The sequence below is a fragment of the Aquarana catesbeiana genome, linkage group LG07 (genome assembly GCF_042186555.1).
Source record: "Aquarana catesbeiana isolate 2022-GZ linkage group LG07, ASM4218655v1, whole genome shotgun sequence".
NCBI classification, from domain to species: domain Eukaryota; kingdom Metazoa; phylum Chordata; class Amphibia; order Anura; family Ranidae; genus Aquarana; species Aquarana catesbeiana.
The window spans coordinates 87,038,814-87,054,337 of record NC_133330.1 but is presented as its reverse complement, the minus strand read 5'-3'; the positions used below and the strand labels follow the sequence as shown (position 1 = coordinate 87,054,337).

At 42.7% G+C, this 15,524-nt stretch overlaps 1 protein-coding gene across 1 annotated transcript in view; it reads left to right on the top strand.

Moving 5' to 3' along the window:
- The window catches only part of LOC141103144 (inter-alpha-trypsin inhibitor heavy chain H3-like), a gene marked incomplete in the record, with an annotated part of 321,136 nt that overhangs the window by 252,936 nt on the left and 52,676 nt on the right, over positions 1-15,524 (top strand). Inside the window, 2 exon segments of the mRNA XM_073592423.1 lie at positions 4,653-4,792; positions 8,423-8,583. Of these exon segments, the coding sequence (XP_073448524.1) occupies positions 4,653-4,792; positions 8,423-8,583 (301 nt within the window).

Here is a 15,524-nt window from a genome sequence, read left to right as displayed (position 1 = left end):
ATTCCATACAACAGATCGAAAGAAGTGCTTAACCGCTTTGGGACCACCCCATAGCAGATTTACTGCTACAGGGTGGGCGCTCTGTGCAGAATCACGCATTTATACACATGATTCTGCACTTCCGGGCTTTTACACAGTGGGAGCTAATCAGCAAGACCCGTGGACCGAATGTCCACCGGGACCCATGATCATTCAGTACTCTGACAAAATGAGTAAGTAAACAAGGCAGATTGTCTTCTGTACACACAGAATGACATAGATCCTGTGTTTATGAAGCAGAATCACTGATCCATGTCTTTCAGTATGAAAAGGACCTTCCCCACAATTAGCAAGCATTCCCTAGGCACACATTTAACCCTTTGATCGCCCCATATGTTAAGCCTTCCCTGCCAGTGTCATTAGTACAATAACAGTGCATTAATCACTGTAATAATGTCACTGGTTCCCAAAAGTGGCAGTGTCCAACATTCTCACATTCTAGCAGTTCCGCTATAAGTCGCTGATCGACACCATTACTAATAAAAAATAAAAATTGTATATCAGTGTATATATATATTGGTTTGTAGACACTATGGGGTTGATTTACTAAAGGAACAGACTGTGCACTTTGCAAAGTGCATTTGCCCTTAGAAAGTGCAATTGCTTCAAAGCTTAGTACATGAGGTAAAGCTTCACTTTGGAAAGAATACCCAATCACGTGCAAGGAAAAAAAAAAAAAAAAAAAAAAAAAACCAGCATTTTTGCTTGCACATGATTGGATGATGGAAGTTATCAAAGCTTCTGCTCATTTACTAAGCTCTGAAGCAAAAGCACTTGTAGAGTGCAATTGCACTTTGCAAAGTGCACAGTCTATTTGCCTTTAGTAAATTAACCCCTATAACTTTTGTACAAACCAATCAATATATGCTTATTGAGATTTTTTTTTACCACAAGTATATAACAGAATACATATTGGCCTAAATTAATGAAGACATTTGATTTGACATTTTCTTATTGAATGCTTTATAGCAAAAAGGAAAATACTAGGTTATTTTCAAAATTGTGTCTTATTTTGCTTATAGCGTAAAAAATAATAAAAACGCAGAGGTGATCAAATCCTACCAAAAGAAAGATCTATTTGTGGAGAAAAAAAAAAGGACACACATTTTATTTGGGTACAACGTCGCACAATTGTCAGTTAAAATAACAGTGCCGTATTGCAAAAAATGGCCTGGTCAGGAAGGGGGTAAACCTTCCAGAGCTGAAGTGGGTAAAGCGATAATCAAGTCTTGTTAAAAAAATAAAAAAAAAACCCCACACACCAGTTCTGTGCCCTGTACAGTGTAATGGTGCACTCTAATGGGGATAATCATCATTTGGGTACTGACTGTACTGATCTGGGGGGCATTCTAATGATTGCAGTGCCAGTGCCCAGCAGCCCAGGGAAAATCAAAGTGCCAAGAATAGACCACAGGGCAGGATGTCTCTTACAACAGCTCAGCTCAGACTCCAGATTAGGCTGTCTGCTGCTGACAGATCAAATGAGACTGAGGACTGCAAAGTGGTGTCTCACTCCCCCCTCCCCCTCTCCAGGCTCACTCAGCAGCAGCTCCCTTATGAAAAGAAAAGCCAGTAACAGTCAGCAACCATCCTTCAAATGCTTCCTCCTCCTCCTCCTCCACGGACCAACAACCGGAAACCCCCCCCCCCCCGCTCTTGTGTCTGAATAGCACAGCAGACTCAGCCAGCTCCCTGCTCTTCTCCCTCCCCAGCGGTCTACCATGTAAAGAATCAGCTAGCTCAGCTGTTAACATACCTTCAGGCTTCTGGGCTGGGCTGGGCTGGAGCTCTCTCTCAACACCATGCTTCCTCCATCCTCTTCTTTTGCGCGCCAAATGCAGAGGCACCACGTGTCACAGAGTCTTTTATAAGGTTGCACCTCTGCACAGCACTCTGGATCAATCCGCCCCCCTCTCAGCCAGATCTAACTAAGCATCAGCGGCTTATGCGGCTGCATCCCTCCTCTTCAAAAAAGAGTCCCCAGCCAAGCAGGGCAGGATTCACATCAAGTAAAATATATTTTTTCTTTAAATGTGCACATTTTATGCCACTACCTCAGTGGAATTTTTGGGGGTGCTATGAGGGTGCTTGAAGATATTTTGGGGTGGCTTCAGCACACCCAAGCACCCACCTAGCGCCGCCCCTGAGCAAGAGTAGGGGATAGCCGGATAGATGGAGGTAGCGAGTTCCAGAGGATGGGAGAGGCTCTGGAGAAATCCTGGAAACGAGCATGGGAGGAGGAGATGAGAGAGCTTGAAAGTAGGAGGTCTTGAGAAGAGCGGAGAGGTCGATTTGGGTGATATTTGGAGACAAGATTAGTGATGTAGCTTGGGGCAGAGTTGTGAATGGCTTTGTATGTTGTGGCTAGAATTTTGAATTGAATTCGCTGGGTGATTGGGAGCCAGTGTAGGGATTGAAGTAGAGGGTTGGCAGACACTGAGCGGTTGGTAAGGTGGATAAGTCTGGCAGCAGCATTCATGATAGACTGAAGAGGGGCTAGCCTATGGAGAGGTAAGCCAATGAGAAGGGAGTTGCAATAGTCAAGGCGAGAGATAACAAGGGAGTGAATGAGGAGCTTGGTGGTTTCATTTGTTAAAAAAGGGCGAATTTTAGAGATGTTACGGAGGTGAATTCTACAAACTTTTGACAACCATTGGATTTGAGGCTGAAATGACAAGTCAGAGTCTAGGATTACACCTAGTACCCTGGCGTGAGGGGAGGGACTGATGGTTGCATTGTTGATTTTGATGGAAAAGTCATGGAGGGGGGCACGGGCGGGGGGGAATATTAATAGCTCAGTTTTAGAGAGATTTAGTTTAAGGAAGTGGTGCGACATCCATGCTGATATGTCAGTTAGTAAGTTAGTAATGCGAGAGGAGACTGAAGGAGTGAGGTGAGGAGTAGACAGATAGATTTGAGTGTCATCAGCATATAAGTGGTATTGGAAGCCGTGGGCAGTTATTAAGTGACCAAGGGAGGAGGTGTAGATAGAGAAGAGAAGGGGTCCAAGAACTGAGCCTTGGGGGACCCCCACAGAAAGGGGCAATGGAGAGGAGGAGACAGAGTTGTAGGTGACACTGAAGGAGCGCTGTGATAAATAGTCAGAGAACCAGGATAGAGCAGAATCTCAGAGGCCAAGGGAATGTAGTTTATTGAGAAGGAGCGGGTGGTCAACAGTATCAAAGGCCGCAGAGAGGTCAAGTAATAGGAGTATGGAGTACTGGCTGTTGGTTTTAGCAGTTAGTAAATCGTTAGTGAGTTTTAGTAAGGCAGTTTCCGTGGAGTGCTGCGAGCGAAAGCCAGACTGTAAGGGGTCAAGAAGGTTATTTTCATTGAGGTAGGAGCTAAGACGGTTGTAGACTAAGCGTTCTAGAAGTTTAGAGGTGAATGGGAGCAATGAGATGGGTCTTAAGTTGTTCAGGTCGGTAGGGTCCAGTGAGCACTTTTTAAGAATGGGAGTGATCTGCGCATGTTTTAGAGGGGAGGGGAAAATGCCACTAGAGAGGGAGAGATTGAAGATGTGGGTGAGGGAGCATAGGATAGAAGAAGAGGGTGACCGTAGTAGTTGTGAGGGAACAGGATCCAAGGGACAATTGGTTAGGTGGGCATCCGAGAGAATTTTTGTAACCTCTTCTGTAGTAGCCAATTCAAAAGAGGAGAGTGTTGAATGTGCTGCTAGGCAAGGTATGTTGGGTGGGGAAGATGTACGCACAGTGGAGATGTCCTCACGAATTGCATCGATCTTGTCTTTGAAGTGATTGGCAATCTCTTGGGCAGTGATCTAATCCATTTGCTCAGTCTAGTGTGTCCTTTAGTCTGTGTGTTCTTTGTCAGCACATGTGCATGCTGCAGAGCCTGACTAACCTAGAGTGCTGACGAGTGGAGGCTGGTGCTCAAAAATTTTTTGGTTGGGTGGGGCGCAAACAAACTGTAGATTAAACTGTTAGTAATGCAGGGCTGTAAATAGCCTTTTATCAGGTGATAATGTATCATTACTGCTAGGTAAAACTGTGCCCATCAATTGCAGCCTCGCTGTGCCCGTCAATTGCAGCCTCACTGTGCCCGTCAATTGCAGCCCCACTGTGCCCGTCAATTGCAGCCCCACTGTGCCCGTCAATTGCAGCCCCACTGTGCCCGTCAATTGCAGCCTCACTGTGCCCATCAATTGCAGCCTCACTGTGCCCATCAATTGCAGCCTCACTGTGCCCATCAATTGCAGCCTCACTGTGCTCGTCAATTGCAGATCCTTGTTCTGTCTCTCGTGCCCACGATCATGGGTGGCCGTCGGTCATCGGGACCCCAGGCCGCCACGCGCATTGGGTCCCCCCGCCGTGATGCCGACCTTTATTTTTCTAGTTTGTGTTACAAATGTTTACAAGTGACTGATATCAAGACAAAGTCAGGTACATACGCTAGCTGCATGTAGAAAAACTGTACATTTAATCCTTTAAATTACTACATAAATGCATTGATATGTGTTTTGAAAAATGAATATGGAACAATGCATGATATTTCTATAAGCATGCTTTATAAATGACAAAAAAAAAAAAAAAATCTATAATAGAACAAAAATTGCATGCATAGATTACAAAAAAACATTGTTGTGTACACAGGCAGACCAGTCATTGAAATACAGTGAAAATATTGACCTCCAAGAGAAGGACGGAGTCGACAAAAATCTGCAATATATATTTGGTGACTTTATAGAAAGACTATGGGCCTATATCACCATACAACAACTGCTAGAGAAACGGTATGTCAGTGTACGAAAGGTTTTATATAATGAACATGACATGGCTGTGCATACAGAAATATTTAAATGTTTGCTACTTGACATTATGACATTGCCTTATTTGCCGTAGGAATATGATACCAATCCATGATCAATAAGGTTAAGCTTAGAAGTAGGATTTATAAGTGAATTGTTTCCTATGGTGTCAGATCATACCACTGCGGTTGTGTGCACTGAAAACAAGTACTGTATGCAGTACGCTTTTTCAACGCAGTGTGCTTCGTTGAAAACCACCGCCTACCAACACCGCTGTAAGAATGGAAAATTAAATTTCACTTGTGACATTTCCATAAAGTTCCAACAATAAAGCAAAAACAAAAACAGTGCGATGAGTCAGGATCAGCCCTTCAGCACTGTGTCCAGCCAGCGCACACTAGCAGCTGTGCATTCAGTACTGCTGCTGGTTAAATCAGCCCTTATTGTGAAATCTACATTTTTGAATTTTCTGCTGAAAATGGTAATGACAACATATATTCAGAAGATAGGGATGCTAATGTGCAAAGTCAGATTACATATCTAACGTGGGCAATTGTGCACTTTGTATAAATCTTACTTTGCAGACAACCTATACATGCATTTTAGACTTATGTTGTCTCACACCAAATAAACCTGGAAAAGGTGGATAACTAGGGATGGGCCGGACACCCCCCTGTTCGGTTTGCAGCAGAACTCCCGAACAGGGGAAATGTTCTAACCCGAATGGCAAACCCCATTGAAGTCTATGGGAGCCGAACAGGAAAAATCAAAAGTGCCCATTTTGAAGGCTTATATGCAAGTAATTGGCCATAAAAGGGGTATGGGGGTCTGGGGGTCTGGGTACTGCCCTGGGGGACATGTATCAATAAAAAAAAAAATATTTTTTTTAAAAATTGTTTTTTTCATGAGCAGTGATTTTGATTATGCTTAAAGTGCAAAAATAAAAATTCCCTTAAATATAGTGCCTGGGGGGTCCCCTTAATGTGCCTGTAAAGTGGCGCATCTGTAGCATACATAAAGCATGCTACAGCAAAAATGGAATTTCTAAAGAAAAAAAAACGAGTCAAATCCCATTTAAAATGACTCGGGTTACAATAACCGACACTCGGCTATTGAGAAACAGATAAGATAAAAATGACATGGGATCCCCCCAATCCATACCAGGCTCTTCGGGTCTGGTATGGATTTTAAGGGGAACCCCACACCCAAATAAAAAAAAAAAAAACGTTGTGGGGTCCCCAACAAAATCCATACCAGATCCTTATCCAAGCATGCAGCCTGGCAGGTCAGGAAAGGGGAGAGGAAAAAGTTACCCCCCTCCTGAATCATACCAAGCCACATGCCCTCAACATGGGGGGGTGGGTGCTTTGGGGCAGGGGGGATTCTGTCCCCCCCACCCCAAAGCACCTTGTCCCCACATTGATGGGGACAAGGGCCTCTTCCTGGGCTTTGCTGTTTGGGGGCTGTGGGCGGGGGGGCTTATCTGAAATTGGAAGCCCCCTTTAACAAGGGGGCACCCAGGTCCCGGCCCCCCCTATGTGAATGAGTATCGGGTACATCGTACCCCTACCCATTCACCAAAAATGTGTCAAAAAGCAATAACCACTGGAAAAAGTTTTTGACTAAGATCCTAAAGTCCTAAAAAATAAAAAAATAGTGTCCCTCGATGTAATCCATCGTCAATCATGACTCTCGCCGAACCCGAAAAATAGAAAAAAATTTAAAATGCTTCACCTTCTGGGAGGCCTCCTGCCCACTCTGTGCTTAGACAGTTCTTATATAGGCAAGAGGCGGAGCCACTCGGCTTCGTCACATGGTGGCACCCCCCCCCGTCTGACGTCACGTCAGTGCGCTTGCCTGAACCAGATCGCATGGGTGTCCAGTTCCAGTGCAAACAAAAGAATCTGCCTGCATTTTTTTCATGTGTATGCAGTGTGATTTGAGCCATTCAAAGTGAATGGGCTCAAATTGCACTGCACAGAATCGCATGTGATTTGCACAGGAATGCAGTGCGATTTCTGTGCCAATTTTTAAAGGGGCAGAGTGTGGTGAGTGTAGCACCATGGCGAAAAGTGGGTATAGTTAGTGTAAAGTGAGGTGACCATATGAGTATGGTGTAAAGATATACACTGGATATGGCACTGGAAGTTTTATCATAATAAGGACAGAAACACATACAAGAAAGTATTGTTCATTAACCGCTTCCCGACCGCCTCACACAGATATACTGTGGCAGAAGGGCACGTACAGGCAGATTAATGTACCTGTACGTTGCCCTTTAAGAGGCGGCAACTCCGTGACCAGAGAGCTCCGTGACCGTAATCGCGATCGCGGGTCACGCGGACTCTATGTCTGCAGGCATACCCGTGATCGTCTCACGGTGAGGAAGAACAGGGAGATGCTAATGTAAACAAGCATTGTTCTGCCTAATGACACTGACACTGATCACGCTCCCTGTAATCGGGAGCGATGATCAGTGATGTGTCACACACAGCCCCCCCCAGTTAGAATCACTCCCTAGGACACACTTAACTCCTACAGTGCCACCTAGAGGTTAACCCCTACACTGCCAGTGACATTTTTACAGTAATCAATGCAATTTTATAGCATTGATCACTGTATTATGCCAATGTTCCCAAAGATATGTCAAAATTGTCCGATGTGTCCGCCTTAATGTTGCAGTCACAATAAAAATCGTTGATCGCCGCCATTACTAGTAAAAAAAAAATATCAATAAAAATGCCAAAAAACTATCCCCTATTTTGTAGACGCTATAACTTTTGTGCAAACCAATCAATAAACGCTTATTGCAATTTTTTTTTTTTTTAAACCAAAAATATGTAGAAGAATACGCATCGGCCTAAACTGAGGGAAAAAATGTTTTTTTTTATATATATTTTTGGGGATATTTATTATAGCAAAAAGTAAAAAATAATGCGTTTTTTAGAATTGCCGCTATTTTTTTGTTTATAGCGCAAAAAATAAAAACCGCAGAGGTGATCAAATACCACCAAAAGAAATCTCTATTTGTGGGAAAAAAAAGGACGTCAATTTTGTTTGGGAGCCACGTCGCACGACCGCGCAATTGTCAGTTAAAGCGACGCAGTGCCGAATCGCAAAAAGTGCTCAGGTCAGGAAGGGGGTAAATTCTTCTGGGTCTGAAGTGGTTAATAAAATTATTTACATATTTGTTTAACCAGCTACAAATTTAGTACAGTCTATTTATAGTGCGAATGTGCTGAAAATTTATGTACACATTTTTAACCAGTTTGCACTGACCTGACGCATATATGCAGTGTCTCATTGGGTGGACTTTAACACTGATCGCCCACATATATGTGGCCCTAAGTAAACACATTACTGTGCTGAGAGTGTGCTCCCTACATGCTCCCAGCACAGTAATGAACAGGTACCGGAAAATTCTCGATGCGTACTTGTGATCGGGAGCTTTCTGATCATGGGAGCCAGTATTGTATTAACTAATATGTGGGATTTGGCCTCTTTAAATTTCCCATATATGCGGTATTTAAACAAGTTGCTAGACAAGGTAATTTTATAAAATAAATATTTCCTTTTTTAACATTTAACACGTTTATCTTTTTTTTTTTTTTCTAGAATCCATGCTGATCCCTCAGAAAAAGCAAACCTGACAGCAAAGGCTCTTGATCTCTCTTTAAAGTTTAATTTTGTGACTCCTTTAACATCAATGGTTGTCACAAAGCCAGAAGATAAAGAAAAGGAAGAAGAATCTTTCATTGCAGACAAGTTTGTGGAAGGTAGAGAAATACCTCAGCACAAATTTATTTATTTTTTACCAGATGGAGCTATTGTCACAACTAGTAACTTTTCACTAAAACTTACTAATGTATGAAGTCTTTTTTTTTTTTTCGTTTATTTTAGAAAATCAATTACAAGTGAATTTTAGCTTAGTGAATAATGAAGGTGTATTTACTTAATTTATCCAATCATTTGCAAGCAAAAATCATGTTTTCTCTACTGTTCATTACGGGACACAGGATTAGTAATAATTTGGGGTAGTGATATTATACTGCTGCCTACAGGAGACTAGATGGTACAAACAAAGCTCTTAATCAGGCAGATATAACCCTCCTTACTCCCACCATGCTCCAGTTTTTCTGCTAGCATCTTATGAGAATGGACATTATTTCTCTGCTGAGAAAAGCAAACCTTTCCCAATAGACGTTTCTGCTTTCATCAAGAGTTGTATTTCAGTCAAGCATTTTTACCTACTGCAGAGCTAAGAAGGCCCATTTATGCAGTTTGTGGATTTGCTAATCCTCAGACCCTGAAATGCAGAAGATGCAGAGCCATTATGTAATGTCACCCTAGGACACTGGGCTCTGCTTGGGCCACTCCTCAGACACCTGGAGAACACGTAGACGTACAAATCCAGAGCCATGGTAAAACTGCTTAAAGAACAACCGCTTGAGGGGAACCAAACTGATAAGGGCATGAAGGAACTCAGCTATGAGGAAAGATTATATGAACTGAATTTATTCTCTCTTGAGAAGAGGAGATTATGGGGGAGATATAGTCAACGTGGTGTAGAGTTATTCACTTTAAGGCCATCACAGAGGACAAGGGGGCACTCTTTACGTCTGGAGGAAAAAAGATTTAATCTCCAAATACGGAAAGGTTTCTTCACAGTAAGAGCTGTAAAAATGTGGAATAGACTCCGTAAATAAAAAAAAAAAAAAAATCCAAGCAGAGAGTGGCACCCTCTCAACATAGTTTCATTATGGTTTATAGATCCATGAATGCACGTGCTGAGATGTCAGATATAAGAAAAAGTTAGATGGTGGTGTTACACATTATAAAATATCACCAGCATAAAGACTAGAAAGGTTTTTTATTTTGGCAAATTACTTAATCCCTGTAAATTGATGTATCTTTTATTAATTTTGTGTTTCTAACTTATGTTATTTTTCTTTTTATGTTCATTATTATTCATTTTCCAGGACAGAGTAAGTATTTATTTAATCTTATTTTAAAACCTTGACATAATATTTTTGTTTATGCATCAAAAATTAGAATATTGTGAAGAAACCTGTCAGCAGTACTAAACAAATGTGTTTGCAGAGGGAAACTGCTGCTTTAGGTGCTTACTAAAAGAGAAGTTCAGAACCGCTGATTGCTCTATTCTGAGTGCTTCGTGAGCAGGGAGCTGGTGACTGTCTGCCACTGCCCCCCCGCCCCCGTCCTCCACACGCTCACTGGAGCGTTGGGCTGTAGAGGGGGCAGGATCGGCTGGCTCAGGCTCTCAGCAGCTTGGTGAGAGGCTGAGCCAGGTGCCGATCCAGGCTTCTGGATGGCTCCCGACCATGTGAACTATACCTTGTTTTTTAGAACAAATTAGGCTTTCATTTGGTGGTAAATGGTACTGCATATCTCTTTCATTTTTTTATTAGCAAAATAGTAGAGCTGCACGATTCTGGCCAAAATGAGAATCACAATTTTTTTGCTTAGAATAAAATATCACGATTCTCTCACGATTCTCACGACGTAAAATCTTTCACATTAAACAAAAAAAAAAAAAAAAAAAAAAATGGGCCAACTTTACTGTTTTTTTTTTTTTTTCTTAAATTCATTAAAGTAATTTTATCCAAAAAAATTACATTTGAAAGACTGCTGCGCAAATACAGTGTGACATAAAATATTGCAACAACCACCATTTTATTCTCTAGGGTGTCTACTAAAAAAATATATGTAATGTTTGGGGGTTCTAAGTAATTTTCTAGCAAAAAAAAATTATTTTGAAACCAACAAATGTCAGAAAAAGGTTTAGTGTTTAAGTGGTTAAACTTTTTTCACTTACAGCAAAGTCTATTCCATTGACAAATTGTTACAATGTTTATACTTAAGTTCAACTGATAAAGAATGTTGTGATTCTTGGCAGACTGCCCGGTTTTTCTCTTCCTTTCTTTTGAGGGCTGTGGCTTCAGAAGAGCAGAGAGAATTCTTTGCATAGAAAGAATTATGAAACATTTTGGTCAAGATCGCGATAACGATTCTTGACGATTAATTGTGCAGCTCTACAAAATAGTAAAGAAAAAACAAACAAAAAAAAACACTTTTTTTTTTAAATGTAGCTGTATATTTCTTGTTATTACCATAACCTACAACCAAAGAACAACCCCCAAAAATTCTCATGATGATTACAGCAATACCACACGTGTGTATGCGTGTTATTTGTTGTTTGTACCCATGGTAGGGCCCAGAAACAATAGTGCGCACTTTGCTTTTTTTTACATTTTACCTAAAACACACTGGGCTCAGTTTATTGAAGCAGATCACATGCGTTATTTAGGTGTCCAGGCACATTTTCCCTAAATATCGCATGCGATCCTGAAACTGTCAATTTACTATGCCGTTCTGATGTATTTACCGCAAACCGCTGCAAATGCTTGGTAAATATCACATGAAAGGGCGTTAAACTAGATTCACAGAAGGAAATAAATGATTACATGCATGCAGTAATGAAAGAGGAACTACACTGCATCTGAGCACTACAAACCAGTAACGCTATTTAATTAATTTTTAATATTTGAAGCAAACTTACCCATGCTTTATTTTTCTTGAAAATCAGTTTGAAAAACACCCCCCTGGCATTTCTGCCTGCAGCTATCGTAACCACTTCAACCCCGGAAGAATTTACCCCCTTCCTGACCAGTGCGTTTTTTGCGATTTAGCACTGCGTCGCTTTAACTGACAATTGTGCGGTCGTGCGACGTGGCTCCCAAACAAAATTGACGTCCTTTCTTTCCCACAAATAGAGCTTTCTTTTGGTGGTATTTGATCACCTCTGCAGTTTTTATTTTTTGCGCTATAAACAAAAAAATAGCGACAATTTTGAAAAAAACGCATTATTTTTTTACTTTTTGCTATAATAAATATCCCCAAAAATAATAAAAAAAAACATTTTTTTTCCTCAGTTTAGGCCGATACGTATTCTTCTACATATTTTTGGTAAAAAAAAAAATCGCAATAAGCGTTTATTGATTTTGTGCACGAGATAGGGGATAGTTTTTATGGCATTTATAATGGCGGCGATCAGCGATTTTTATTGTGACTGCGACATTATGGCGGGCACATCGGACATTTTTGACACATTTTTGGGACCATTGTCCCAAATATAAAAATATAAAAATGCACTGATTCCTGTGTAAATGACACTGGCAGTGAAGGGGTTAACCACCAGGGGGCGGGGAAGGGTTAAGTCAGTAATAGGGAGTGTTTTCTAACTTTAGGGGGTATGGGCTTGCTGTGACACGTCACTGATCTCTGCTCCCGATGACAGGGAGCAGAGATCAGTGACACTGTCACTAGGCAGAACGGGGTGATGCTGTTTACATCAGCATCTCCCCATTCATCCTTTCCGTGAGGCGATCGCGGGTATCCCTGCAGCAATCGAGTCCGCGGGACCCGCGACCCGACTCACGGAGCTCCCGGCCGGCGAGCGCGTGTCGCCAGCGGCGCGCACGCAATGACACGGCGGGAAATTCAATGGGACTTACCTGTACGCCCATTTGCCCAGCCGTGCCGTTCTGCTGACGTACATCGGCGTGCACTGGTTGGGAAGTGGTTTAATAAGGGCAGATAAGTAATTTAGCATTTACTTTTTTAAAACTATTATTATTATTATACGCGATTTTTATAGCGCCAACGGTTTACGCAGCGCTTTACAATATATAGGGGAGACCACACAATTACAGTACAGTTCAATACAAATGGTACAGGAGGGCCATGCTCATAGAGCTTACATTCTAAAGGGAGGAGGTGGTGGTACAAAAGGTAATAGCTGCAGAGAATGATTTGATAGGGGTGGCTTGGGGTCAGTTGTTATGTGGGTGTGGGATAGGCTTCCCTAAATAAATGAGTTTTCAGGGATCTCCTAAAGGTGGAAAAGGTAGGGGCTGATCGGACATACTGGGGCAGGGAGTTCCAGAGGATGGGAGAGGCTCTGGAGAAGTCCTGAAGGCGAGCATGGGAGGAGGTAACAAGGGAGCTATAGAGCAGGAGGTCCTGGGAGGAGCGGAGGAACGATTTGGGCGATATCTGCAGATGAGGTTGTTGATGTAGCTGGGGGCGATGTTGTTCATGGCCTTGTATGTTATGGTTAGCATTTTGAATTTTACACGGTGGGGTAGGGGAAGCCAGTGAAGAGATTGGTAGAGAGGGGCAGCAGTCACGGATCAATTAGTGAGGTGTATTAGTCTAGCAGCAGCATTCATAATCGACTGAAGGGGGGATAGCCTGCTAAAGGGTAGGCCATTAAAGTGGCGTTCCACCCAAAAAAAAGAAAATGCATAAATGTGCCTTAAAAAAAAAAAAAAAAATTTGGAAAATGTTTTCTTTTTAACTCACCTCTAAATGGCTGTTGCTAGGGGGTCCCTCGTCGTCTGCCTTCTTCAATGCTTGGGCTGGTGACATCACTTCCCCTCAGGCGCTCAGCTCTGCCCCCTCCCTCTTGTCAATCATCAGGGACACATTACAGGTCCCATATGACTGAGCGGCCAATCACGGCGCAGTGCCACAGCCGGGCGCCCACAGTTGCAATGCCGGCGCCGCCGAACGGAGGGCGAGACGAGCGGGGCTTCTATCCCCCGAATCGCTGGACCCTGGGACAGGTAAGTGTCTGATTATTAAAAGTGAGCAGCTGCAGTATTTGTAGCTGCTGACTTTTAATTTTTTTTTTAAATGGGAACTCCTCTTTAAGGAGAGAGCTGCAGTAGTCAAGGTGGGAAATAATCAAGGAATGAATAAGTTGCTTTGTGGTATCATTAGTCAAGAAGGGTCGAATTCTGGAGATGTTGCGGAGGTTAAGGCGGCAGGATTTAGCCAGTAATTGGATATGGGGGCTGAAGGAGAGGTCAGAGTCAAGGAGTACACCCAGGACCCTGGCATGTGTGGAGGGACCAATGGTTGTGTTGTTGATATTAATGGTGAAGTCATGGGGGGGGGGGGGGGGGGATACCGTGAAGGAGAAAATAAAACAAGCTCAGTTTTAGAAAGATTAAGTTTGAGGAAGTGGTGTGACATCCATACCAATATGTCATTCAGTAAGTTTGAGATCCGTGAGGAGATCGAGGGGTGAGTTGAGTGGAGAGATAGATCTGGGTGTCATCGGCATAGAGGTGGTATTGGAAGCCATGGGAGGTTATCAACTGGCCCAGGTAAGAGGTATAGAGTGAGAATAGGAGAGGCCCAAGGACGGAGCCTTGGGGTACCCCAACAGAAAGAGGAAGGGGAGCAGAGGAGATGGAGTTGTAATTGACACTGAAAGTGCGCTGAGATAGGTAGGAGGAGAACCAGGATAATGCAGAATCACGGAGGCAAGGAAGTGTAATTTGCTGAGGAGGAGCAGGTGGTCAACTGTGTCAATGGCAACAGAGGGGTCTAAAAGTATGAGTATGGAGTAGTGGCCATTGGTTTTAGCAGATAATAGGTCATTGGTGAGTTCTAGTAGAGCAGTTATAGTAGAATGTTGTGGGCGGAAGCCAGACTGTAGAGGGTCGAGAAGGTTGTTGTCCGTGAGGTAGCGACTCATTTGGTCATGGACAAGGAGTTTGATGAGCTTGGAGGTAAACGGGAGCAGGGAGATGGGTCTTAAATTTTTCAAACAAGTGGGGTCTAGTGAGGGTTTTTTGAGTATGGGGGTAACCAGTGCATGTTTGAGCGGGGAAGGAAAGGTGCCGGAGGAGAGGGAGAGGTTGAAGATGTGGGTTAGGGAGTTGAGGATAGAGTGGGAAGGTGGTCGCAGTAATTGAGAGGGGACAGGGTCCAGGGGACAGGTAGTGAGGTGGGCCATGGAGAGGAGTTTATCAACTTCATCTGTGGTAACTGGGCAAAGGGCAAAAGGAGGAGAGTATTGAGTGTGGTGTTGGACCTGATATGTTGGGTAGGGGAGGAATTTGAGTGCTGGATATCTCCTTGCGAATTGTGTCGATTTTGCTATTGAAGTGGTTGGCAATCTGTTGAGCGGTAAGCAAGTTGGTGGTTGGGGGCAGTGAGGGGTGAAGTAAGGAATTAAGGGTAGAAAAGACTTGACAAGGTTTGGATGAGAGGGTTTTGATTTACTTCCTGGAATCCATTTGTCCTTAGCTCAGGCATGCAGGCAGGAGGATGTGCTTAGCTGGGAAAACCTCTCCCACCCTCCCGAAGACTCTTGGTATCTATAACATCATTTGCCTAGGCCTGAAACCCAGGAAGTAACTGAATAAATGTAAAAAAAAAAGGTTAAAGCAAGTAAATATGATATACTTTCCTATCTATTTACTAATCCTAGCAGCAAAGGATTTAAAATAGTCAATGTTGATTGAGAGAGTGAAGTTCCACTTTAAGTATTGATCCAGACAAGCAGTATTTAAGGCATATAAAGATATAATAGCCAATTTTAAATAATATTTGCCTTTTTGGTTCAGTTCTCTCAAAGGTAATGCATAGAAACCTAAATTTGGAAATATGGAAATCATTGGGGTTGAATTACTTAAAGTATAACTAAAGGAAAAACGCTTTTTTTAGTTTTAAATGAAGTGGAAGTGGATTTCAACACCTGTCAGGGTGATATTGCTGCCTATGCCCCCAATTATCATTGAAAGTGAAAGTAAAAGAAAAGTACAAATTTTGGGTTATTCCCAGAAAAGTAATAGAGGGGAAATCTTCCAATGGGGACACAGATGGCAAAAAAAGACAGGAG